The sequence below is a fragment of the Coturnix japonica genome, unplaced genomic scaffold, assembly GCF_054131305.1.
Source record: "Coturnix japonica strain WE unplaced genomic scaffold, WE-NBRP24 Scf110, whole genome shotgun sequence".
Taxonomy (NCBI): domain Eukaryota; kingdom Metazoa; phylum Chordata; class Aves; order Galliformes; family Phasianidae; genus Coturnix; species Coturnix japonica.
Window position 1 is genome coordinate 56,087 of NW_028189013.1, and position 26,950 is coordinate 83,036.

General features: G+C 54.2%; 3 protein-coding genes across 3 annotated transcripts in view; 2 read left to right on the forward strand and 1 right to left on the reverse strand.

The window, feature by feature from the left end:
* The first annotated feature begins 28 nt into the window (after positions 1-28).
* Positions 29-16,922, forward strand: LOC146751227 (prickle planar cell polarity protein 3-like). The gene is given in 8 exon segments (XM_085535187.1): positions 29-79; positions 1,338-1,353; positions 1,356-1,450; positions 2,713-2,847; positions 7,347-7,550; positions 9,113-9,299; positions 13,806-14,018; positions 15,517-16,922. Coding segments are annotated over 8 exon segments (1,086 nt in total). The 3' UTR covers positions 15,702-16,922.
* A 55-nt stretch (positions 16,923-16,977) lies between these two features.
* Positions 16,978-22,840, forward strand: LOC146751228 (polyglutamine-binding protein 1-like). The gene is given in 9 exon segments (XM_085535192.1): positions 16,978-17,113; positions 17,266-17,376; positions 17,519-17,610; positions 19,470-19,544; positions 19,547-19,580; positions 20,574-20,683; positions 20,874-21,026; positions 22,451-22,511; positions 22,628-22,840. Coding segments are annotated over 8 exon segments (714 nt in total). The 5' UTR covers positions 16,978-17,113; positions 17,266-17,338; the 3' UTR covers positions 22,779-22,840.
* Positions 22,841-23,737: 897 nt separating this feature from the next.
* FTSJ1 (FtsJ RNA 2'-O-methyltransferase 1) overlaps positions 23,738-26,950 on the reverse strand; it is a 9,304-nt gene continuing 6,091 nt past the window's right edge. Inside the window, 2 exon segments of the mRNA XM_085535188.1 lie at positions 23,738-24,851; positions 26,574-26,684. Coding sequence (XP_085391314.1) covers positions 23,856-24,851; positions 26,574-26,684 — 1,107 coding nt within the window. The 3' untranslated portion in view covers positions 23,738-23,855.

A 26,950-nucleotide genomic window follows, 5' to 3' on the forward strand; every position in this document is an offset into this window, starting at 1 on the left:
AGGGGGGGGGTCCGATGGCGACTTCCGGATGCCCCCCCGAAGAGTTTGTATGGCCCCCCCCGGACTCAATACGGAGCAGGTAATGAAGACCCCTCCCCCATATTAAATCCCTGCCCCCCCCCCTAATGATTTGAGACCCCCTCCCCCATTAAAAACCCCATATATAGGGTGTCCCCCCCCCATAGAAACCCCATAGATTGGTTCCCCCCTCCCATAGATAACCCCACATATTGCCCCCCCCCCCCTTAAAATAATCCTATATATTAGGCCCCCCATTAAAAACCCCATATATAGGGCGTCCCCCCATAGAAACCCCATATATTGGGTCCCCCCTCCCCCCATAGAAAACCCCATAGATTGCCCTCCCCCCCCATTGGTCTATGGAGAGTCTATGGGGGGTCTATGGGGTCTATGGGAAGTCTATGGGTCTATGGGAAGTCTATGGGGTCTATGGGGCCAACAGGATCTATGGGGTCTACGGGAGTCTATGGGGTCTATGGGAAGTCTATGGGGGTCTATGGGGCCAACAGGGGTCTATGGGAAGTCTATGGGTCTATGGGGAGTCTATGGGGGGGTCTGTGGGGTCCATGGGGCCAACTGGGGGTTTATGGGCCCTTTCCCTTTAGGCCCCGCCCCCTATTGACCCCACCCACCTTAAGTCCCCATTCACCCCCATTCACCCCCATTCACCCCCATTCACCCCCATTCATCCCCATTCATTCCTTTCCAGCCCCATAGACCCCTTTCCCCCTTAGGCCCCGCCCCCTCCCAGGCCACACCCATATAGGCCCCGCCCCCTATAGGCCCCACCCACTTAAGCCCCACCCCCAATTGACACCACTCCCATAGACCCATAGACTTCCCATAGACCCATAGACTTCCCCATAGACCCCATAGACTTCCCATAGACCCATAGACTTCCCATAGACCCCATAGATCCCTGTTGGCCCCATAGACCCCCCATAGGACCCCCATAGACCCCCATAGACCTCGAGACCCCCCCCATCAGGTCTATGGGTCTATGGGGCCAACATGGGGTCTATGGGAAGTCTATGGCTCTACGGGGGAGTCTATGGGGTCTATGGGACCAACATGGGGTCTATGGGAAGTCTATGGGTCTATGAGGAGTCTATGGGGTCTATGGGGGGTCTGTGGGGTCTATTGGGCCAACTGGGGGTCTATGAGGTCTATGGGAAGTCTATGGGGAGTCTATGGGGGTCTAAGGGTTTCCAGCCCCATAGACCCCTTTCCCCTTAGGCCCCGCCCACTCCCATAGACCCCCACCCCCTATAGGCCCCACCCCTTTAGGCCCCACCCACTTAAGCCCCGCCCCCCAGGTGTCGCAGTTCTTCAGCCATGGCCGGAGGAGAAGATCCCGTACGTCAACAGCCCCGGGGAGAGGAACCGGGTCCGACAGCTCCTACAACAGCTGCCCCCACATGACAGCGAGGTGTGGGGCTGGGGGGGGGCTGGGGTGGGTTATAGGAAGGTTATGGGGGGAGGTGTGGGGCTGGGGGGATCCTGGGGGGGGTTATGGGGGGAGATGTGGGGCTGGGGCGGTCCTGGGGGGGTTATGGGGGGTTATGGGGGGAGATGTGGGGCTGGAGAGAGTCCTGGAGGGGTTATGGGGGGAGATGTGGGGCTGGGGGGGGATCCTGGGGGGGTTATGGGGGGTATGGGGGGAGGTGTGGGGCTGGGGGGTTATGGGAAGGTTATGGGGGGTTATGGGGGGAGAGGTGGGGCGGGGGGGGGGCTGGGGTGGGTTATGGGAAGGTTATGGGGGGAGGTGTGGGGCTGGGGGGGATCCTGGGGGGGGTTATGGGGGGAGATGTGGGGCTGGAGGGGTCCTGGGGGGGTTATGGGGGTTATGGGGGGAGATGTGGGGCTGGATAGGGTTCTGGGGGGGTTATGGGGGAGATGTGGGGCTGGGGGCGTCCTGGGGGGGTTATGGGGGGCTGGGGGGGTCCTGAGGGTTATGGGGGAGATGTGGGGCTGGGAGGGGCCCTGGGGGGGTTATGGGGGGAGATGTGGGGCAGGGAGGGGTTCTGGGGGGGTTCTGGAGGGGAGATGTGGGTCTGGGGGGGGACCTGGGGGGTTGGGGGGGGTCCTGGGGGGGTTATGGGGGGAGATGTGGGGCTGGGGGGGTTATGGGAAGGTTATGGGGGAGGTGTGGGGCGAGGAGGGGTCCTGGGGGGTTATGGGGGCTGGGGGGGTCTGGGGTGGGTTATGGGGAGCTGGGGGTGGTCCAGGGGGGGTTATGGGAAGGTTATGGGGGGAGGTGTGGGGTGGGGAGGGTCCTGGGGGGGTTATGGAGAGCTGGGAGGGGTCCTGGAGGGGTTATGGGGGGAGATGTGGGGCTGGGAGGAATCCTGTGGGGTCCCTGGGTGGGTTATGGGGGTCTGGGGGGGGTCCTGGGGGGGTTATGGGGGGATGGGAGGGGTCCTGGGTGGGTTATGGGGGAGATGTGGGACTGGGGGGGGTCCTGGGTGGGTTATGGGGGGAGATGTGGGGCTGGAGAGGGTCATGGGGGGATTATGGGAAGGTATGGGAGGAGGTGTGGGGCAGGGAGAGGTTCTGGGTGGGTTATGGGGCCATTTAGGGCCCCATTGACCCCATTGGTCGCCATTTAGGGCCCCATTGACCCCATTGGTTGCCATTTAGGGCCCCATTGACCCCATTTTGATCCCATTTCCCCCCCTATTTCTCCCCCAGCCCCAATACTGCAATGCATTGGATGCAGCCGAACGTCGGGAGCTGAAGCTCTTCGCCCAACAACGTCAAAGGGAGAATTTGGGTCGGGGCAGCGCCGCCCCCATCCCACCCACATCCACCTCCATCTGCCAACAGGTACCATGAGACCCCCAGAATTACCCCAAAATACCCCATTTGGGGGCCTTTATTGGCCAACAAGAACCCAAAATACCCCCAAAATGACCCCATTTGGGGCGCCCTATTGGCCATTAGGACCTCAAAATACCCCAAAATGACACCAAAATACCCCATTTTGGGCCTTCATTGGCCAACAGGTCCCAAAATCCCCCAAAATGACCCCAAAAATCCCCATTTTCTGCCTTCATTGGCCAAAAAGAACTCAAAATCCCCCAAAATTCTCAATTTTGAGCCGTCATTGGCCAACAGGTCCCAAAATCCCCCAAAATGACACCAAAAATCCCCAATTTGGGCTTCCCTTTGCCAACAGGGACCCCAAATGCCCCAAAATGACCCCAAAAATCGCCATTTTGGGGCCTTTGTTGGCCAAAAGGACCTCAAAATACCCCAAAATGACCTCAAAAATTCCCATTTTGGGCCTCCGTTGGCCAACAGGATCTCAAAAAACCCCAAAATGACCCAAAATATCCCCAATTTGGGGCCCCATTGGCCATTAGGACCTCAAAATACCCCAAAATGACACCAAAATACCCCATTTTGGGCCTTCATTGGCCAACAGGTCCCAAAATACCCCAAAATGACCCCAAAAATCCCCATTTTGGGGCCTTCATTGGCCAACAGGTCCCAAAATCCCCCAAAATGACCCAAAAAATCCCCATTTTGGGGCCCTATTGGCCAAAAGGACCTCAAAATACCCCAAAATGACCCCCAAAATCCCCAATTTGGGGCTGTATTGGCCAAAAGGACCTCAAAATACCCCAAAATGACCCCAAAAATCCCCAATTTGGGGCCCTATTGGCCAAAAGGACCTCAAAATACCCCAAAATGACGCCAAAAAACCCCAATTTGGGCTTCCCTTTGCCAACAGGAACCCCAAATACCCCAAAATGACCCCAAAAATCGCCATTTTGGGCCTTCATTGGCCATTAGGACCCAAAATCCCCCAAAATGACCTCAAAAATTCCCGTTTTGGGCCTCCGTTGGCCATCAAGAACTCAAAATACCCCCAAATACCCAATTTTGGGCCCCCATTGGCCAAAAGGACCTCATAACCCCCAAAATGACCCCAAAAATCCCCATTTTGGGGCCTTCATTGGCCAACAGGATCTCAAAAACCCCCAAATGACCCCAAAAATCCCCATTTTGGGGCCTTCGTTGGCCAAAAGGACCTCAAAATACCCCAAAACAACCCAAAAAATCCCCATTTTGGGCTTCCCTTTGCCAACAGGAACCCCAAATACCCCAAAATGACCCCAAAAATCGCCATTTTGGGCCTTCATTGGCCTTTAGGACCCAAAATCCCCCAAAATGACCTCAAAATTTCCCATTTTGGGCCTCTGTTGGCCATCAAGTACTCAAAATACCCCCCAAATACCCAATTTTGGGCCCCCATTGGCCAAAAGGACCTCATAACCCCCAAAATGACCCAAAAAATTCCCATTTTGGGGCCTTCATTGGCCAACAGGTCCCAAAAACCCCCAAATGACCCCAAAAATCCCAATTTTGGGCCTTCGTTGGCCAACAAGAACCCAAAATCCCCCAAAATGACGTCAAAAATTCCCATTTTGGGCCTTCATTGGCCATCAAGAACTCAAAATACCCCCCAAATACCCAATTTTGGGCCCCCATTGGCCAAAAGGACCTCATAACCCCCAAAATGACCCCAAAAATCCCCATTTGGGGCCTTCGTTGGCCAACAGGATCTCAAAAACCCCCAAATGACCCCAAAAATCCCCATTTTGGGGTCGTATTGGCCAAAAGGACCTCAAAATACCCCAAAATGACGCCAAAAACCCCCAATTTGGGCTTCCCTTTGCCAACAGGAACCCCAAATACCCCAAAATGACCCCAAAAATTCCCATTTTGGGCCTCCGTTGGCCATCAAGAACTCAAAATACCCCCCAAATACCCAATTTTGGGCCCCCATTGGCCAAAAGGACCTCATAACCCCCAAAATGACCCAAAAAATCCCCATTTTGGGGCCTTCATTGGCCAACAGGTCCCAAAATCCCCCAAAATGACCCCAAAAATCCCCATTTTGGGGCCTTCGTTGGCCAAAAGGACTTCAAAGTACCCCAAAATGACCCCAAAAATCCCCATTTTGGGGCCTTCGTTGGCCAAAAGGACCTCAAAATACCCCAAAATGACGCCAAAAATCCCCAATTTGGGCTTCCCTTTGCCAACAGGAACCCCAAATACCCCAAAATGACCCCAAAAATCGCCATTTTGGGCCTTCATTGGCCATTAGGACCCAAAATCCCCCAAAATGACCTCAAAAATTCCCATTTTGGGCTTCCGTTGGCCATCAAGAACTCAAAATACCCCCCAAATACCCAATTTTGGGCCCCCATTGGCCAAAAGGACCTCATAACCCCCAAAATGACCCAAAAAATCCCCATTTTGGGGCCTTCATTGGCCAACAGGTCCCAAAATCCCCCAAAATGACCCCAAAAATCCCCATTTTGGGGCCCTATTGGACAAAAGGACCTCAAAATACCCCAAAACGACCCAAAAAATCCCCATTTTGGGCTTCCCTTTGCCAACAGGAACCCCAAATACCCCAAAATGACCCCAAAAATCGCCATTTTGGGCCTTCATTGGCCATTAGGACCCAAAATCCCCCAAAATGACCTCAAAAATTCCCATTTTGGGCCTCCGTTGGCCATCAAGAACTCAAAATACCCCCCAAATACCCAATTTTGGGCCCCCATTGGCCAAAAGGACCTCATAACCCCAAAATGACCAAAAAAATCCCCATTTTGAGCCTTCGTTGGCCAACAGGACTTCAAAAACCCCCAAATGACCCCAAAAATCCCCATTTTGGGGCCTCCATTGGCCAACAGGTCGCAAAATCCCCCAAAATGACCCCAAAAATTCCCATTTGGGGCCTTTGTTGGCCAACAGGATCTCAAAAACCCCCAAATGACCCCAAAAATCCCCATTTTGGGGCCTTCGTTGGCCAAAAGGACTTCAAAGTACCCCAAAATGACCCCAAAAATCCCCAATTTGGGGCCCTATTGGCCAAAAGGACCTCAAAATACCCCAAAATGACGCCAAAAACCCCCAATTTGGGCTTCCCTTTGCCAACAGGAACCCCAAATGCCCCAAAATGACCCCAAAAATTCCCATTTTGGGCCTCCGTTGGCCATCAAGAACTCAAAATACCCCCCAAATACCCAATTTTGGGCCCCCATTGGCCAAAAGTACCTCATAACCCCCAGAATGACCCAAAAAATCCCCATTTTGGGGCCTTCATTGGCCAACAGGTCCCAAAATCCCCCAAAATGACCCCAAAAATCCCCATTTGGGGCCTTCGTTGGCCAACAGGATCTCAAAAACCCCCAAAATGACCCCAAAAATCCCCAATTTGGGCTTCCCTTTGCCAACAGGAACCCCAAATGCCCCAAAATGACCCCAAAAATCCCCATTTTGGGGCCCTATTGGCCAACAGGACTTCAAAAACCCCCAAATGACCCCAAAAATTCCCATTTTGGGGCCTTCGTTGGCCAAAAGGACTTCAAAGTACCCCAAAATGACCCCAAAAATCCCCATTTTGGGGCCTTTGTTGGCCAAAATGACCTCAAAATACCCCAAAATGACACCAAAAATCCCCAATTTGGGCTTCCCTTTGCCAACAGGAACCCCAAATGCCCCAAAATGACCCCAAAAATCACCATTTGGGGCCTTCATTGGCCATTAGGACCCAAAATCCCCCAAAATGACCTCAAAAATTCCCTTTTTGGGCCTCCGTTGGCCATCAAGAACTCAAAATACCCCCCAAATACCCAATTTTGGGCCCCCATTGGCCAAAAGGACCTCATAACCCCTAAAATGACCCAAAAAATCCCCATTTTGGGGCCTTCATTGGCCAACAGGTCCCAAAATCCCCCAAAATGACCCCAAAAATCCCCATTTGGGGCCCTCGTTGGCCAACAGGATCTCAAAAACCCCCAAATGACCCCAAAAATCCCAATTTTGGGCCTTCGTTGGCCAACAAGAACCCAAAATACCCCAAAATGACCCCAAAAACCCCCATTTTGGGGCCTTCGTTGGCCAAAAGGACCTCAAAATACCCCAAAACAACCCAAAAAATCCCCATTTTGGGCTTCCCTTTGCCAACAGGAACCCCAAATGCCCCAAAATGACCCCAAAAATCGCCATTTTGGGCCTTCATTGGCCATTATGCCCCAAAATCCCCCAAAATGACCTCAAAAATTCCCATTTTGGGCCTCCGTTGGCCATCAAGAACTCAAAATACCCCCCAAATACCCAATTTTGGGCCCCCATTGGCCAACAGGGCCGCCATTTTGTTGCCCCCAACCGCCATTTTGTTACCCCCAACCCTCATCTTAATGCCCTGACCGCCATTTTGATGCCCCCAGCCGCCATTTTGTTGCCCCCGACCCCCATTTTGATGGGCCCCGTCTGCCATTTTGACCACCCTTCTCCCCCCACAGTGCGGCCGGCGGCTGATTGGAGGCGACATGGCGGTGTTTGCCACGCGGGCCGGCCATGGGGCCTGTTGGCACCCTCAGTGCTTCACCTGTGCCACGTGTGGGGAGCTGCTGGTGGATCTCATCTACTTCTACCAAGATGGCCGCATCTACTGCGGGCGGCACCACGCTGAAACACAACGGCCGCGCTGCCAGGCCTGCGACGAGGTACCCAAATCGTGCCCCCACTTCCTGTTACCCATCACCCCACTTCCTGTTACCCATCACCCCACTTCCTGTTACCCCATATCCCACAATGCCCTCCCACTTCCTGTTTCCCATCACCCCATATCCCACAACACCTCAAACCCCACTTCCTGTTTCCATCAACCCATATCCCACAACACCTCAAACCCCACTTCCTGTTACCCATCACCCCACTTCCTGTTACCCCCCTCTCCACTTCCTGTTTTTCATCACCCCATATCCCATAATACCTCTAATCCCACTTCCTGTTTCCCATCACCCCTCCCATATCCCATGATACCCCCCCACTTCCTGTTTCCCATCACCCCACTTCCTGTTACCCCATATCCCACAATGCCCTCCCACTTCCTGTTTCCCATCACCCCATATCCCACAACACCTCAAACCCCACTTCCTGTTTCCCATCACCCCATATCCCACAACACCTCAAACCCCACTTCCTGTTACCCATCACCCCACTTCCTGTTACCCCCCTCTCCACTTCCTGTTTCTCATCACCCCATATCCCATAATACCTCAAATCCCACTTCCTGTTTCCCATCCCCCCTCCCATATCCCATGATACCCCCCCACTTCCTGTTTCCCATCACCCCACTTCCTGTTACCCCATATCTCACAATACCTCCCCACTTCCTGTTTCCCATCACCCCATATCCCACAGTACCTCAAACCCCACTTCCTGTTACCCATCACCCCACTTCCTGTTACCCCCCTCTCCACTTCCTGTTTCTCATCACCCCATATCCCATAATACCTCAAATCCCACTTCCTGTTTCCCATCACCCCACTTCCTGTTACCCCCCACTTCCTGTTACCCCATATCCCACAATACCCCCCCACTTCCTGTTTCCCATCACCCCATATCCCACAACACCTCAAACCCCACTTCCTGTTTCCCATCACCCCACTTCCTGTTTCCCATCACCCCATATCCCATAATACCCCTTCACTTCCTGTTACCCATCACCCCACTTCCTGTTTCCCATCACCCCATATCCCATAATACCCCTTCACTTCCTGTTACCCATCACCCCACTTCCTGTTACCCTCCCACTTCCTGTAACCCCCCCACTTCCTGTTACCCCATATCCCACAACACCTCAAACCCCACTTCCTGTTTCCCATCACCCCACTGTTTCCCATCACCCCTCCCATATCCCATGATACCCCCCCACTTCCTGTTTCCCATCACCCCACTTCCTGTTACCCCGTATCCCACAATACCCCCCCACTTCCTGTTTCCCATCACCCCATATCCCACAACACCTCAAACCCCACTTCCTGTTTCCCATCACCCCATATCCCATAATACCCCTTCACTTCCTGTTACCCATCACCCCACTTCCTGTTACCCATCACCCCACTTCCTGTTACCCCATATCCCACAATACCCCCCCACTTCCTGTTACCCCCACCCCACTTCCTGTTACCCCCCCACTTCCTGTAACCCCCCCACTTCCTGTTACCCCATATCCCACAACACCTCAAACCCCACTTCCTGTTTCCCATCACCCCCCTTGCAGCTCATCCTGTCCAATCAGTGCACGGAGGCCGAGGGCGTCCGTTGGCACCTCCGCCATTTTTGCTGCTTCGAGTGCGAGGAGCCGCTGGGGGGGCAGCGCTACGTCATGAGGAGGGGGCGGCCATATTGCCCCCCCTGCCACCGCCACCTGCACGACCAGTTCTGTGACGCCTGCGGGGACCCCATAGGTGAGAATGGGGGTTTTTTGGGGAAGAAAAGGGTGGAAAATAGCAATTTTCTGCACCAAAATGGCTGAAAATAGCAGTTATTTGGGCCAGAGTGGCTGAAAATTGCACTTATTTGCACCAAAATGGCTGAAAATAGGACTTATTTGTGCTAAAATGGATGAAAATTGCACTTATTTGCACCAAAATGGCTGAAAATTGCAATTTTCTGCACCAAAATGGCTGAAAATTGTACTTATTTGCACCAAAATGGCTGAAAATAGGACTTATTTGTGCTAAAATGGATGAAAATTGCACTTATTTGGGCCAGAGTTGCTGAAAATTGCACTTATTTGCGCTAAAATGGCTGAAAATAGCAGTTATTTGTGCTGAAATGGCTGAAAATAGCACTTATTTGGGCCAGAGTGGCTGAAAATTGCACTTATTTGCGCTAAAATGGCTGAAAATAGCAGTTATTTGTGCTGAAATGGATGAAAATAGCACTTATTTGGGCCAAAATGGATTAAAATAGCACTTATTTGCGCTAAAATGGCTGAAAATAGCACTTATTTGTGCTAAAATGGATGAAAATTGCACTTATTTGCACCAAAATGGCTGAAAATTGCACTTATTTGCGCCAAAATGGATGAAAATAGCACTTATTTGTGCTAAAATGGCTGAAAATTGCACTTATTTGCGCTAAAATGGATGAAAATTGCAATTTTCTGCACCAAAATGGCTGAAAATTGCACTTATTTGGGCCAGAGTGGCTGAAAATTGCACTTATTTGTGCTGAAATGGCTGAAAATTGCACTTATTTGCATCAAAATGGATGAAAATTGCACTTATTTGCACTAAAATGGCTGAAAATTGCAATTTTCTGCACCAAAATGGCTGAAAATTGCACTTATTTGGGCCAGAGTGGCTGAAAATTGCACTTATTTGGGCCAAAATGGCTGAAAATAGCACTTATTTGCACCAAAATGGATGAAAATTGCACTTATTTGGGCCAGAGTGGCTGAAAATTGCACTTATTTGCGCTAAAATGGCTGAAAATAGCAGTTATTTGCGCCAAAATGGCTGAAAATAGCAGTTATTTGTGCTGAAATGGATGAAAATAGCAGTTATTTGTGCTGAAATGGCTGAAAATAGCACTTATTTGGGCCAAAATGGATGAAAATAGCACTTATTTGGGCCAGAGTGGCTGAAAATTGCACTTATTTGGGCCAAAATGGCTGAAAATAGGACTTATTTCCGCCAAAATGGATGAAAATAGCACTTATTTGTGCTAAAATGGCTGAAAATAGCACTTATTTGGGCCAAAATGGCTGAAAATTGCACTTATTTGTGCCAAAAATGGGGTTTTTTGGCACTAAAATGGCTGAAAATGAGGCTTTTTGGCTGAAAATAGCACTTATTTACACCAAAAATGGGGCTTTACTTTGCACTTATTTACACCAAAATTGATGCACGACCAGTTCTGCGACGCCTGCGGGGACCCCATAGGTGAGAATGGGGCTTTTTGGGGAAGAAAATGAGAAAATGGTGGAAAATAGCACTTATTTGTGTCAAAATGGTGAAAAATTGCAATTTTGGGCACTGAAATGGCTGAAAATGGGGTTTTACGGCAACAAAATGGCTGAAAATAGCAGTTATTTGGGCCAGAGTGGCTGAAAATTGCACTTATTTGTGCTGAAATGGCTGAAAATAGCACTTATTTGCGCTAAAATGGCTGAAAATAGCAGTTATTTGTGCTAAAATGGATGAAAATTGCAATTTTCTGCACCAAAATGGCTGAAAATTGCACTTATTTGGGCCAGAGTGGCTGAAAATTGCACTTATTTGCGCTGAAATGGCTGAAAATAGCACTTATTTGGGCCAAAATGGCTGAAAATTGCACTTATTTGGGCCAAAATGGATGAAAATAGCACTTATTTGTGCTAAAATGGCTGAAAATAGCACTTATTTGCACCAAAATGGTGGAAAATTGCTATTTTCCGGACAAAAATGGCTGAAAATAACGCTGAAAATTGCAGTTATCTGCACCAAAATGGCTGAAAATAGGACTTAGTTGCGCCAATTTGAACCCCTTCAGCCCCCCTATTCTGACCCCCATATTCCCCCTCTTTAACCCCATATCCCCCCCTTTAACCCTATATAGCCCCCATTTAACCCCATATACCCCCCCTACCCCCCCATTTAACCCCATATCCCCCCCTTTTAACCCCATATCCCCCCCATACCCCCCCTTTAACCCCATATAGCCCCCCAACCTCCCATTTAACCCCATATACCCCCCATATAACCCCATATCCCCCCCCTTATCCCCATATACCCCCCCATATCCCCCCCATTTAACCCCATATCCCCCCCTTTAATCCCATATCCCCCCCTATAGCCCCATATATCCCCCCTTTAACCCCATATCCCCTCCTTTAACCCCATATCCCCCCTTTAACCCCATATCCCCCCACTACCCCCCCATTTCACCCCATATCCCCCCATTCCACCCCATATCCCCCCCTTTAACCCCATATCCCCCCCTTTAACCCTATATACCCCCCATTTAACCCCATATACCCCCCATACCCCCCCCCTTTAACCCCATATCCCCCCCCAGGTGTGGATCAGGGCCATATGACATACGAGGGGCAGCACACCCCATATCCCCCCTTTAACCCCATATCCCCCCCTTTAACCCCATGTCCCCCCTTTAACCCCATATCCGCCCCCTTTAACCCCATATCCGCCACCTTTATCCCCATATCCCCCCCTTTATCCCCATATACCCCCCTACCCCCCCTTTTAACCCCATATCCTCCCCTTTAACCCTATATACCCCCCTTTAACCCCATATACCCCCCCTACCCCCCCATTTAACCCCATATCCCCCCCATATCCAGGTGTGGATCAGGGCCATATGACATATGAGGGGCAGCACACCCCATATCCCCCCCTTTAACCCCATATACTCCCCTTTTAACCCCATATCCCCCCCTTTAACCCTATATACCCCACATTTAACCCCATATACCCCCCATACCCCCCCCTTTAACCCTATATCCCCCCCTTTAACCCCATATACCCCCCACTTAACCCCATATCCCCCCCTTTAACCCTATATCCCCCCCTTTAACCCCATATATCCCCCCTACCCCCCCATTTAACCCCATATCCCCCCCATATCCAGGTGTGGATCAGGGCCATATGACATACGAGGGGCAGCACACCTCATATCCCCCCTTTAACCCCATATACCCCCCAGTTAACCCCATATACCCCCCCTTCCCCTCCATTTAACCCCATATCCCCCCTTTAACCCCATATAAACCCCATATCCCCCCATATCCAGGTGTGGATCAGGGCCATATGACGTACAAGGGGCAGCACACCCCATATCCCCCCTTTAACCCCATATAACCCCCCATATAACCCCATATCCCCCCATTAACCCCATATCCCCCCCTATAACCCCATATACCCCCCTTTAACCCCATATCCCCCCCATACCCCCCCATATAACCCCATATCCCCCCATATAAACCCCATATCCCCCCATATCCAGGTGTGGATCAGGGCCATATGACGTACAAGGGGCAGCACACCCCATATCCCCCCTTTAACCCCATATAACACCCCATATAACCCCATATCTCCCCATATAACCCCATATCCCCCCATTTCACCCCATATCCCCCCCTTTAACCCCATATCCCCCCCTTTAATCCCATGTCCCCCCTTTAACCCCATTTCACCCCATATCCCCCCATTTCACCCCATATCCCCCCCTTTAACCCCATATCCCCCCCTATAACCCCATATCCCCCCCTATAACCCCATATATCCCCCCTTTAACCCCATATATCCCCCATATCCCCCCCTTTAACCCCATATCCCCCCCTATAACCCCATATATCCCCCCTTTAACCCCATATATCCCCCATATCCCCCCCATTTAACCCCATACCCCCCATATAACCCCATATCCCCCCATACCCCCCATACCCCCCCCATATAACCCCATATCCCCCATATAACCCCATATCCCCCATATCCAGGTGTGGATCAGGGCCATATGACGTACGAGGGGCAGCACACCCCATATCCCCCCCTTTAACCCCATATACCCCCCATACCCCCCCCTTTATCCCCATATCCCCCCCCATTTAACCCCATATACCCCCCCTTTAACCCCATATTCCCCCCATTTAACCCCATATACCCCCCCTTCCCCTCCATTTAACCCCATATAGCCCCCCTACCCCTCCATTTAACCCCATATCCCCCCCTTTAACCCCATATCCCCCCCCTACCCCTCCATTTAACCCCATATCCCCCCATTTCACCCCATATCCCCCCCTTTAACCCCATATCCCCCCCCTATAACCCCATATCCCACCCCTTTAACCCCATATCCCACCCCTTTAACCCCATATCCCCCCCCTACCCCCCCATTTCACCCCATATCCCCCCATACCCCCCATACCCCCCCCATATAACCCCATATAACCCCATATCCCCCATATCCAGGTGTGGATCAGGGCCATATGACATACGAGGGGCAGCACTGGCACGCGTTGCCGTCCTGTTTCTGCTGCGTCGCCTGCGGTCGGGATCTTTTGGGGTCACCCTTCTTACCCCGGGGGGGGCAGCTCTTCTGTTCCCATTCCTGTGCACAAAGACCCCCCCCAGCACCAAGGAACTGCCCCTCCAGGAGGTCGTGGGGAGGGGGTCCACCTGGAGGTGAGTGGGGGGGGGGTTGGATACTATGGGGGTCTATGGGGGGCTGTAGGATCCTATGGGGGTCTATGGGGGGCTGTAGGATCCTATGGGGGTCTATGGGGGCATCTATTGGGTTACTGGGGGGCTGTAGGATCCTATGGGGGTCTATGGGGGGGCATCTATGGGGTTACTGGGGGGGCTGTAGGATCCTATGGAGGTCTATGGGGGCATCTATGGGGTTACTGGGGGGGCTGTAGGATCCTATGGGGGTCTATGGGGGGGCATCTATGGGGTTACTGGGGGGGTTGTAGGATCCTATGGGGGTCTATGGGGGCATCTATGGGGTTACTGGGGGGGCTGTAGGATCCTATGGGGGTCTATGGGGGCCCTGTAGGATCCTATGGGGGTCTATGGGGGCCCTGTAGGATCCTATGGGGGTCTATGGGGGGCTGTAGGATCCTATGGGGGTCTATGGGGGGCTGTAGGATCCCATGGGGGTCTATGGGGGCCCTGTAGGATCCTATGGGGGTCTATGGGGGCATCTATGGGGTTACTGGGGGGGCTGTAGGATCCTATAGGGGTCTATGGGGGGCTGTAGGATCCTATGGGGGTCTATGGGGGGCTGTAGGATCCTATGGGGGTCTATGGGGGGCTGTAGGATCCTATGGGGGTCTATGGGGGTCTGTAGGATCCTATGGGGGTCTATGGGGGGCTGTAGGATCCCATGGGGGTCTATGGGGGCCCTGTAGGATCCTATGGGGGTCTATGGGGGCCCTGTAGGATCCTATGGGGGTCTTTGGGGGCATCTATGGGGTTACTGGGGGGCTGTAGGATCCTATGGGGGTCTATGGGGGCCCTGTAGGATCCTATGGGGGTCTATGGGGGGCTGTAGGATCCTATGGGGGTCTATGGGGGCCCTGTAGGATCCTATGGGGGTCTATGGGGGGCTGTATGATCCTATGGGGGTCTATGGGGGCCCTGTAGGATCCTATGGGGGTCTATGGGGGGCTGTAGGATCCTATGGGGGTCTATGGGGGCCCTGTAGGATCCTATGGGGGTCTATGGGGGGCTGTAGGATCCTATGGGGGTCTATGGGGGCCCTGTAGGATCCTATGGGGGTCTATGGGGGCCCTGTAGGATCCTATGGGGGTCTATGGGGGCCCTGTAGGATCCTATGGGGGTCTATGGGGGGCATCTATGGGGTTACTGGGGGGCTGTAGGATCCTATGGCGGTCTATGGGGGCATCTATGGGGTTCCTGTGGAGCTATAGAGACACTGGGGGGTCTATGGGGGGCATCTGTGGGGCTATAGGTACACTAGGGGGGGGCCTATGGGGGGGGCCTGTTGAGGAGGGGTCTATGGGGCACTGGGGGGTGGTGGTGAAGGGTTCTATGGGGGGTTTATGGGGGGGGGGGCTGTTCAGGGATCTATGGGGCACTGGGGGGGGGGGTGATGAAGGGTTCTATGGGGCAATGGGGGGGGGGTCTCTTATCATCCCCCCCCCCCTCTGCCCCACAGGCTCTGATCTGCGCTTCCGCCGCGGTGCCCCCCATCGTCATTCCATGCCCGAACTCGGAGGGGGGTCCGCCCCACACGCCCCCCCCCCATCCCGCCCCACACCCACCCCCCCCCCCCCCACCTCCCCCTGCCCCCCAACCCCAACCCACCCCCCCCCCTTTCCCCCCCCCAGCCCCCCAAGTTGACCTATTAAGTGACGCTGTGGGGCTGGAGGGGGGGATGATCATCATGATAAGGACCCCCCCCAGAAGGAGGAGGAGGAGGAGGGGGAGGTGGGGACCCCCCCATTGGCCGCCATCATCATCATCATCTTCATCATCATCATCATCAGACGACGGCACCTTCCTGGGGGAGCCCATCCCCCGCCCCCCCCAGCTCCGCCATCTTGGCTCCGCCCCCTCCTCTAAGCCCCGCCCCCTTGGCCCCGCCCCCTCCTCTAACCCCCACCCCATTGGCTCTGCCCCTTCTAAGCCCCGCCCCTGCGTCCCCGCCCCCTCCTCTAAGCCCCGCCCCCTTGGCCACGCCCCCTTATCCACACCCCTCCCCATTGGCTCCGCCCCCTCTAAGCCCCGCCCCCTTGGCCCCGCCCCCTCCCCGCAAGCCCCGCCCCCTCCCGGCTCCACCCAGCGGCCCAACCCCCCCCCAAGGGCAAGGGGATGCACGGTGGCCTGACCTCTGACCTCTCATGGTGACCTTTGACCTCTGCCTGCGGTGACCTCTTATAGGCTGACCTTTGGCCTCTCCTGTGGTGACCTCTGACCTCTAATGGTGACCTGGTTTGACCTTTGGCCTCTCCTGAGGTGACCTCTGACCTCTTTAAGGGTGACCTCTGGTCTCTACTGGTGACCTCTGACCTCTCTTGATGACCTTTGACCTCTTCCTCTGCAGTGACCTCTCTTGGGTTGACCTCTGACCTCTATTGGTGACCTGGTTTGACCTTTGGCCTCTCCTAGTTGACCTCTGACCTCTGAATCCAGACCGAGTCCTTATGGTGACCTCTTCGTGTGACCTCTGACCTCTCCTTGACCTTTGACCTCGTCTTGACCCCATAACAGTGATGCCTGATCTCGGCTGTTGATGCTCTGTGAACTTTTCAGTTGACCTTTGACCTCTGACCTTCGCTGCTGACCTCTGGTGACCTTTGCCCTCTGACCTCAGCCTAACTTTGACCTCTCAGTGACCTTTGCCCCCTGATGCCCCCCCCCCTTACTCAGCACTTTGACCTTTGACCCCCATTTGATGGTTGTGGGTGACCTTTGCACTTTGCCCCCCCCCCCTCCGTGACCTCTGCACTGTGACCTTTGACCCGGAAGTGCCTTTCTATGCCCCCCCCCCCCCCCAATAGACGGTGGGGGTGAGCTATCAATAAAGAGGCGGGGCCACCGCCTGTGACGTCATCAAAAGTGGGCGGGGCTACGGCTGTGTGTATGCAAATGATGTGCCCATATATGGCAATGGGGGGGGAGGATGGTTATAGACCCATCACGTGACTCCCCGTGGCGCCTCCTATTGGCTGAGAGCGTCGGGAGCTGCTGATTGGTCAGCGCTGCGCACGTGACCCGTGGAGCCGGAAGGAGAAGGGACAGCGGTTGTCATGGTAACGAGACGGGGGGGGGGGGAGTAACGGCTTCCGGTCCTGCTGAGAGCAACTTCCGGTGTTGCTGTAGGCGTTTCCATGGTTACCGGTGGACTTCCGGTGTCTCCCGCCGTACTGAGACAACTTCCGGAGCTACTTCCGGGTTCTCATAGGTTTCTATGGTTACCGAACTACTTCCGGCGGCTCTTCCTGCGCTTAGAAGCGGCTGTTGGAGCCACTTCCGGCATGGACGCAGTTTCCATGGTAACCACAGCGCACTTCCGGTATCCCATCACGCACTTCCGTTTCCGCGGGGCCTACTTCCGCCCCTGAATCCCAGGCGAGAAATCCTCACGTTCCAGCGCCGTTTTTCGCTCTTAGCCCGTTAATTTCCGTTGCCGCACTTCCGCTTCCGGTTTCCTAAAGCTTCCGGTTCCGGTCTCGTTCCGCCATGCCGCTGCCTGCCGCCTTGCAGTGCCGTTTGGCCAAGCGCGGCCTACTCAAACACGTGGAGCCCGGTGAGCGCCGATGGGGGCCGCCATTTTGTGGGCGTGGCCAACGCGGTTTGTGGGCGGGGCCAATCGGGGACGAGAACGGGGGGGTTAAAGCGGGAGGGGGCGTGGCCTAAGCAAATGGGCGTGGTTATGCTAATGAGGGCGTGGGCTATTGGGCGGGGCCTATTGGGCGGGGGGGGCTAAGCAAAAGGGCGTGGCTATGCTAATGAGGGCGGTACCTATTCGGGGCATGTTAAGCAATGGGGCGTGGTTATGCTAATGAGGGAGTGTGCCATTGGGCGGGGTTAAGCAAAGGGGGCGTGGCTATGCTAATGAGGGCTGGGCCTATTCGTGAGGGGTTGAGCAAGGGGGCGTGGCTATGCTAATGAGGACGGGGCCTATTCAGGATGTATTAAGCAAAGGGGCGTGGCTATGCTAATGAGGACGGGGCCTATTCGGGGTGGGCTTAAGCAATGGGGCGTGGTTATGCTAATGAGGGCGGTGCCCGATTGCTGCGTGGGGGCGTGGCCTGAGGAGTGGGCGTGGCCTGGTGTGGCGGTGGGCGTGGCTTGGGGGAAAGGGGCGTGGCCTATGGACAAGTGGTTATGGGGTTTCTATGGGGCTCTATGGGAGCTATATTGGATCTATAGGGCTGTGGGGCTGGGGGAGGGTCCTGTGGGGGTCTATGGGGGGCATCTATGGGGGTCCTGTGGGGCTATAGGGACACTGGGGGGCTGTAGGATCCTATTGGGGTCTATGGGGGGCATCTATGGGGTTTCTGTGGGGCTATAGGGACACTGGGGGGCTGTAGGATCCTATGGGGGGAATCTATGGGGTTCCTGTGGGGATATAGGGACATGGGGGTCAATGGGGGGCATCTATGGGGTTTCTATAGGGCTATAGGGACACTGGGGGGCTGTAGGATCCTATGGGGGTCTATTGGGGGCATCTATGGGGTTGCTATATTGGATCTATGGGGCTGGGGGAGGTGCCTATGGGGTCATCTATGTGGTTCCTGTGGGGCTATAGGAACATGGGGGTCTATGGGGGACATCTATGGGGTTCCTGTGGGGCTATAGGATCCATTTGGGTTTTATGGGGGGCATATATAGTGTTCCTGTGGTTCTATAGGGCCTTTGGGGGGCTCTTGGGGGGGCGGAGCTTAACTGGGGGGGGGGGGGGGGGGCGTGACCATTGGGGGGGCGTGGCTTAGATGCAGCGGGCGTGGCCATTTGGAAGGGGGCGTGGCTTAGCGGAGGTGGGCGTGGCCTTTGGGGGGCGTGGCTTAGATGCAGCGGGCGTAGCCATTGGGAGGGGGAGTGGCCTAGGTGTTGTGGGCGTGGCAATTGAGAAGGGGCGTGGCTTAGCGGCTGTGGGCGTGGTCATTTGGGAAGGGGGCGTGGCTTCGATGCAGTGGGCGTGGTCATTTTGGAAGGGGCGTGGCTTAGCGACGGGGGCGTGGCCATTGAGAAAGGGCGTGGCTTATATGCAGTGGGAGTGGCCATTGGGAAGGGGCGTGGCCTTGTGGCGGTGGGCGTGGCCATTGAAAAGGGGGCGTGGCTTAGATGCAAACGGGCGTGGCCATTTGAAGGGGCGTGGCTTAGCGACTGCGTAGCCACAGGGGAGGGGGCGTGGCTTAGATGCAGTGGGCGTGGCCATTGAGAAGGGGCGTGGCTTTAGCGGTGGTGGGCGTGGCCATTGATAAGGGGCGTGACTCAGTAAATGTGGGTGTGGCCAGTGAGAAGGGCGTGGCTTAGTGACTGTGGGCGTGGCCATTGAAAAGGGGCGTGGCTTAGCGGCGGCGGGCGTGGCCGTTGAGAAGGGGGCGTGGTCAGTGGGAGGTGGGCGTGGCCTAGCCCCCTTAGCCCCGCCCCCATTTAAAGAGCCCGAGGAGGAGATCATAGCGGAGGATTATGACGACGCCCACGTGGACTATGAGGCCTCCAGGCTGGAGGGGCTGCCCCCCCGTGGTATAAAGTGCTGGACCCCACCTGGTAAGTGGGGCCTGTGGGGGATCTGTGGGGCTGGGGGGATCCTATAGGGTTCTATGGGGCCGGGGGGATCCTATGGGAGGTCTATGGGGATCCTATAGGGTTCTATGGGGGTGGGGGGATCCTATGGGAGGTCTATGGGGATCCTATGGGGGGCCCTTTGGGGCTGGGGGGATCCTATAGGGTTCTATGGGGCTGGGGGGATCCTATGGGAGTTCTATGGGGATCCTATGGGGGTTTTATGGGGTTGGAAGGATCCTATGGGGGCTTTATGGGGTTGGAAGGATCCTATGGGGGTTCTATGCGGTTAGGGGGGTTCTATAGGGATATGTGGGGCTGGGAGGGTTCTATAGGGTTCTATGGGGCTGGGGGGATCCTATGGGAGTTCTGTGGGGATCCTATGGGGGCTCTGTGGGGCTGGGAGGATCATATAGGGCTCTATGGGGCTGGGGGGTTCTATAGGGCTCTATGGGGCTGCGGGAATCCTATAGGGCTCTATGGGGCTGCGGGAATCCTATAGGGATCTATGGGGCTGGGGGGATCCTATAGGGCTCTATGGGGCTGGGAGAATCCTATGGGGCTCTATGGGGTTGGGGGGATCCTATAGGGCTCTATGGGGCTGCAGGAATCCTATAGGGCTCTATGGGGCTGGGGGGATCCTATAGGGCTCTATGGGGCTGGGGGGATCCTATAGGAATCTATGGGGCTGCAGGAATCCTATAGGGCTCTATGGGGCTGGGGGAATCCTATAGGGCTCTATGGGGCTGAGGGAATCTTATAGGGCTCTATGGGGCTGGGGGGATCCTATAGGGCTTTATGGGGCTGGGAGAATCCTATGGGGCTCTATGGGGTTGGGGGGATCCTATAGGGCTTGATGGGGCTGGGGGGATCCTATGGGTGTTCTATGGGGTTGGGGGGTCTATATGCAGCCCCATATAGCCGCTACCCTATATGTGACTCCCCATATAACCCTATATGTGGCCCTATATGTTGCAGTGGTCTGCCCTATTACTGGAACGCAGAGACCGACCTGGTGTCATGGCTGCCCCCCGGGACCCCAACGCCGTCATCACCAAAGCAGCCAAGAGGCAGAAAGGGGGGGGGGCGTGAGTATTAATATGGGGGGGGGGGCAATAATAGGGACCCCCCACCCCCATTAAATAACCCACTATGGGGGGGGGACATATTAATGGGCAGGGAGAGGACCCCTCCCCATTACAAGGCCTTATAATGGGGGGGGGATGGGCACTTATTAACCCCCCCCCCTTTAATGATTGTTTTTGGGGGGGGGTACAGAGGAAGCTGAGGACCCCCCCCCACCCGACAGAGTGGAAAGGGATGAACCCCCCCCCCTCCGTGACCCCCCCCCACCTCGGGACCCCCCCCCACGGGAAAGACGCTTCCATAGGAGGGATGAAGTAGCACCGTACCCCCCCAAGGGGAAGAAAGGTAACACCGTACCCCCCCCATATCCCATAGACCCCCCTATATCCCATAGACCCCCCCAGATCCCATAGACCCCCCCATATCCCATAGACCCCCCCCATATCCCATAGACCCCCCCATATCCCATAGACCCCATATCCCATAGATCCCCCTATATCCCATAGACCCCCCCATATCCCATAGACCCCCCCATATCCCATAGACCCCCCCATGTCCCATAGACCCCCCCATATCCCACAGACCCCCCCATAGACCCCCCCATATCCCATAGACCCCCCCATATCCCATAAACCCCCCCCATATCCCATAGACCCCCCCATATCCCATAGATCCCCCTATATCCCATAGACCCCCCCCATATCCCATAGACCCCCCCCATATCCCATAGACCTCCCTATATCCCAGACCCCCCCATATCCCATAGACCCCCCTATATCCCATAGACCCCCCCATATCCCATAGACTTCCCCCATAGATCCCCCCATATCCCATAGACCCCCCCCATATCCCATAGATCCCCCTATATCCCATAGACCCCCCCATATCCCATAGACCCCCCTATATCCCATAGACCCCCCCATATCCCATAGACCTCCCCATATCCCATAGATAACCCTATATCCCATAGACCCCCCCATATCCCATAGACCCCCCCATAGACCCCCCCATATCCCATAAACCCTCTCCATATCCCATAAACCCCTCCATATCCCATAGACCCCCCCATATCCCATAGACCCCCCCATATCCCATAGACCCCCCCCATATCCCATAGACCCCCCCATATCCCATAGACCCCCCCATAGACCCTCCCATATCCCATAGATCCCCCTATATCCCATAGACCCCCCTATATCCCATAGACCCTCCCATATCCCATAGACCCCCCCATAGACCCCCCCATATCCCATAGATCCCCCTATATCCCATAGACCCCCCCCCATATCCCATAGACCCCCCTATATCCCATAGACCCCCCCATATCCCATAGACCCCCCCATATCACATAGACCCCCCCATATCCCATAGACCCCCCCATATCCCATAAACCCCCCCCATATCCCATAGACCTCCCTATATCCCATAGATCCCCCCATATCCCATAGACCCCCCCATATCCCATAGATCCCCCTATATCCCATAGACCCCCCCATATCCCATAGACCCCCCATATCCCATAGACCCCCCTATATCCCATAGACCCCCCCGATATCCCATAGACCCCCCCATATATAACCCCCCCACCCCATTTATTACCCCCCCATTTATTACCCCCCACCCCATTAATTCCCCCCCCACCCCATTTATTAGCCCCACCCCATTTATTACCCCCCCTCCATTAATTACCCCCCCCATTTATTACCCCCCCACCCCATTTATTCCCCCCCCATATTAAACCCCCCCCCCATTTATCCCCCCCCCCCCAGGCAGCCGCAAAGACGACGAGCTGGACCCCATGGACCCCAGCTCCTATTCAGACGCCCCACGGTAACACCCCCCCCCCCCATATAAAACCCCATATAAAACCCCATATAAACCCCATATAAACCCCATATGGGGTGGGGGGGGGGTCCCATCTTAACCCCCCCCCCCTCCCATTATAGGGGTACCTGGTCTACGGGGCTTCCCAAGAGGAACGAGGCTAAAACAGGGGCTGATACGACGGCAGCGGGACCCCTGTTCCAACAGAGACCCTACCCCAGCCCCGGGGCTGTGTTAAGGGCCAACGCTGAGGCTTCGAGGGGCAAAGATTGAAGACCCCCCCCCTTATTAATTATGGGGGGGGGGGCATCAATATTGATCCCCCCCCCCCCAAATTCTGGCTGCTTCGTTGGTTGTTTTCTATGGGGTTTTGGGGATTGGAAATGGGGTAGGAATATATGGGGGGGGGGGGGAGGCGAACCAACCCCCCCCCCCCATGTTATATATGTAAGGATTGGGACCCCCCCCCCCCATAAAAGAATGGGACCCCCAAAGGGTTGAGACCCCCCATAAGAGATTGGGACCCCCCCCTTGAAAGGCTGAGACCCCCCATAAGAGATTGGGACCCCCCCCTTGAAAGGCTGAGACCCCCCATAAGAGATTGGGACCCCCCCCTTGAAAGGCTGAGACCCCCCATAAGAGATTGGGACCCCCGCCTTGAAAGGCTGAGACCCCCCATAAGAGACTGGGACCCCCCCCATAAAAGATTGGGACCCCCAAAGGGTTGGGACCCCCCATAAGAGATTGGGACCCCCCCCATAAATGACTGAGACCCCCCCCCAATATAGGTTGGGACCCCCCCCCCATAAAAGACTGGGACCCCCAAAGGGTTGAGACCCCCCCATAAGAGATTGGGACCCCCCCCATTAAAGGTTGGGACCCCTAAAGGGTTGAGACCCCCCCCCATAAAAGAATGGGACCCCCAAAGGGTTGGGACCCCCCATAAGAGATTAGGACCCCCCCCCTTGAAAGGCTGAGACCCCCAAAGGGTTGGGACACCCCCCCCCCCCCATTAACCCCCATTAAATGTTGGGACCTCCCCCCCCCCCCCCCCCATTGACCCCCATATTTGGTTCCCCCCCCCCCCTTTAAGACCCCATTAGGAACCCCCCAGTCCCCCCCAATAAAACTCCTCCCCCCCCATCCCCGTGTTGCACACGCGTGTGCAAGAACATGGCTGTGTGTGTGTGGGGGGGGGGGGGGGGGGGGGGGGGCACACACTGACACACAGGTGGGTTTGCACGAAGGCTTTGCACGCTTGTTTCCCGTGTACATTTGCACACGTGGGGTCCATCACGAGGGTCCTCGCACGAGGGCTTTGCACACTCGTGTCCTCGCACACGCGGCTCTTTAACACGCCAAGCTCTGGCGCTGCAGCTCCTTGCACAAGCGCTCTTCCCCCTCGCACGAGGCCCCTTGCACACTCGGCTCTTTGCACGGGGGGGGTTGTACACTCGTTTCCTTGCACAAGTGTCCTTCCTCATCTCTTTGCACGCTCATCTGCTTGCACGGGGCTTCTCCTTCATCTTGCACACCCAGTTGCTGACACGAGGCTCCTTGCACACCCATCTCCTTGCACGAGGCTCTTTGCTCCCACGAGGCTCCTTGCACACTCATCTCATTGAACAAGGCTCCTTGCACACCCAGTTGCTCACACAATGCTCCTTGCACACTCATCCCCTTGCACGAGGCTCCTTGCACACTCAGTTGCTCCCACGAGGCTCCTTGCACAGCCCTCTCCTTGCACGAGGCTCCTTGCACACTCAGTTGCTCCCACGAGGCTCCTTGCACACCCATCTCCTTACACGAGGCTCCTTGCACACCCATCTCCTTGCACGAGGCTCTTTGCTCCCACGAGGCTCCTTGCACACTCATCCCCTTGCACGAGGCTCCTTGCACACTCAGTTGCTCCCACGAGGCTCCTTGCACACCCATCTCATTGCACAAGGCTCCTTGCACACCCAGTTGCTCACACGATGCTCCTTGCACACTCATCCCCATGCACGAGGCTCCTTGCACACCCAGTTGCTCACACGATGCTCCTTGCACACCCATCTCCTTACACGATGCTCCTTGCACACCCATCTCCTTGCACGAGGCTCCTTGCACACCCATCTCATTGCACAAGGCTCCTTGCACATCTGCTTGCTCCCACGAGGCTCCTTGCACACCCAGTTGCCCCCCTGAAGCTCCTTGCACACTCAGCTGCTCACACGTGGCTCCTTGCACGCCCACCCCCTCGCACAATCGCCCCCCCCCCCGTTGCCGTTGCAGCGCAGCAGCGTATGGGGGTGCGATGGGGGGGGCGGGGGGGGGCACGTAGCAATATGGCTGCTCCGGGGACAGCTAGAAATTGGGGGGGGGGGGGGGGGTGAAACCAGTGTGAAACCAGTGCTCCCAGTAAGGACCAGTAGCACCACGAGGGCCCCCAGTACAACACAGTGCCCCCCCCCCCCCCCAGTATACCAGGTTTTTACCAGTATAAACCAGTATAAGCCAGTATGAACCAGTATATACCAGTATGAACCAGTATAAACCAGTATGAACCAGTATGTACCAGTATAACCCAGCATATCCCAGTATATCCCATTATATCCCATTACATCCCAGCTTATCCCAGTATATCCCATTACATCCCATTATATCCCAGTATATCCCATTATATCCCAGTATATCCCATTACATCCCAGTATATCCCAGTATAACCCATTATATCCCAGTATATCCCATTACATCCCAGTATATCCCAGTATATCCCATTATATCCCAGTATATCCCATTACATCCCATTATATCCCAGTATATCCCATTACATCCCATTATATCCCAGTCTATCCCAGTATATCCCATTATATCCCATTACATCCCAGTATATCCCAGTATATCCCATTACATCCCAGTATATCCCAGTATATCCCAGTATATCCCATTACATCCCAGTATATCCCAGTATAACCCATTATATCCCAGTATATCCCATTATATCCCAGTATATCCCATTACATCCCAGTATATCCCATTACATCCCATTATATCCCAGTATATCCCAGTATATCCCATTACATCCCGTTATATCCCAGTATATCCCATTACATCCCATTATATCCTAGTATATCCCAGTATATCCCATTACATCCCATTATATCCCAGTATATCCCATTACATCCCATTATATCCCAGTCTATCCCAGTATATCCCATTATATCCCATTACATCCCAGTTTATCCCATTATATCCCATTACATCCCAGTTTATCCCAGTATATCCCATTACATCCCATTATATCCCAGTATATCCCATTACATCCCAGTATATCCCATTACATCCCAGTATAACCCATTATATCCCATTACATCCCAGTATATCCTATTACATCCCAGTATATCCCAGTATAACCCATTATATCCCAGTATATCCCATTACATCCCAGTATATCCCAGTATATCCCATTATATCCCATTACATCCCAGTATATCCCATTATATCCCAGTATATCACATTATATCCCAGTATATCCCATTATATCCCATTATATCCCATTACATCCCAGTATATCCCATTACATCCCATTACATCCCATTGTATCCCAGTATATCCCATTACATCCCAGTATATCCCATTACATCCCAGTATATCCCAGTATATCCCATTACATCCCAGTATATCCCAGTATAAGCCATTATATCCCAGTATATCCCATTATATCCCATTACATCCCAGTATATCCCAGTATATCCCATTACATCCCAGTATATCCCATTATATCCCATTATATCCCAGTATATCCAATTATATCCCAGTATATCCCAGTATACCCCAGTATATCCCAGTTTATCCCAGTATATCCCATTACATCCCAGTATATCCCATTATATCCCATTACATCCCATTACATCCCATTATATCCCATTATATCCCATTACATCCCATTATATCCCATTATATCCCATTACATCCCATTACATCCCATTATATCCCAGTCTATCCCAGTATATCCCAGTATATCCCATTATATCCCATTACATCCCAGTATATCCCAGTCTATCCCAGTCCCTCCCAGTGCCCCACCTGCAGTGGGTAGGTCCGATCAGGGTCGTACGCGCTCAGATCCCCACAGGCCACGAATGGGACGATGAGTCGCGATGGTCCCGACAGCTCCGACAGGGACAGAACTGATGGGGGGGGTTGTTATAACACCGCATTGACCCCCCAGCCCCAAAACCCCTTGATTTAACCCCAAAATGACCCACCCAGACCAAAAACCCCTTGATTTAACCCCAAAATCCTTTGATTTAACCCCAAAATGACACCCCCCAGCCCCAAAATCCCTTGATTTAACCCCAAAACCCCTTGATTTAACCCCAAAATCCCTTTATTTAACCCCAAAATACACCCCCCAGCCCCAAAACCCCTTTATTTAACCCCAAAACCCCTTGATTTAACCC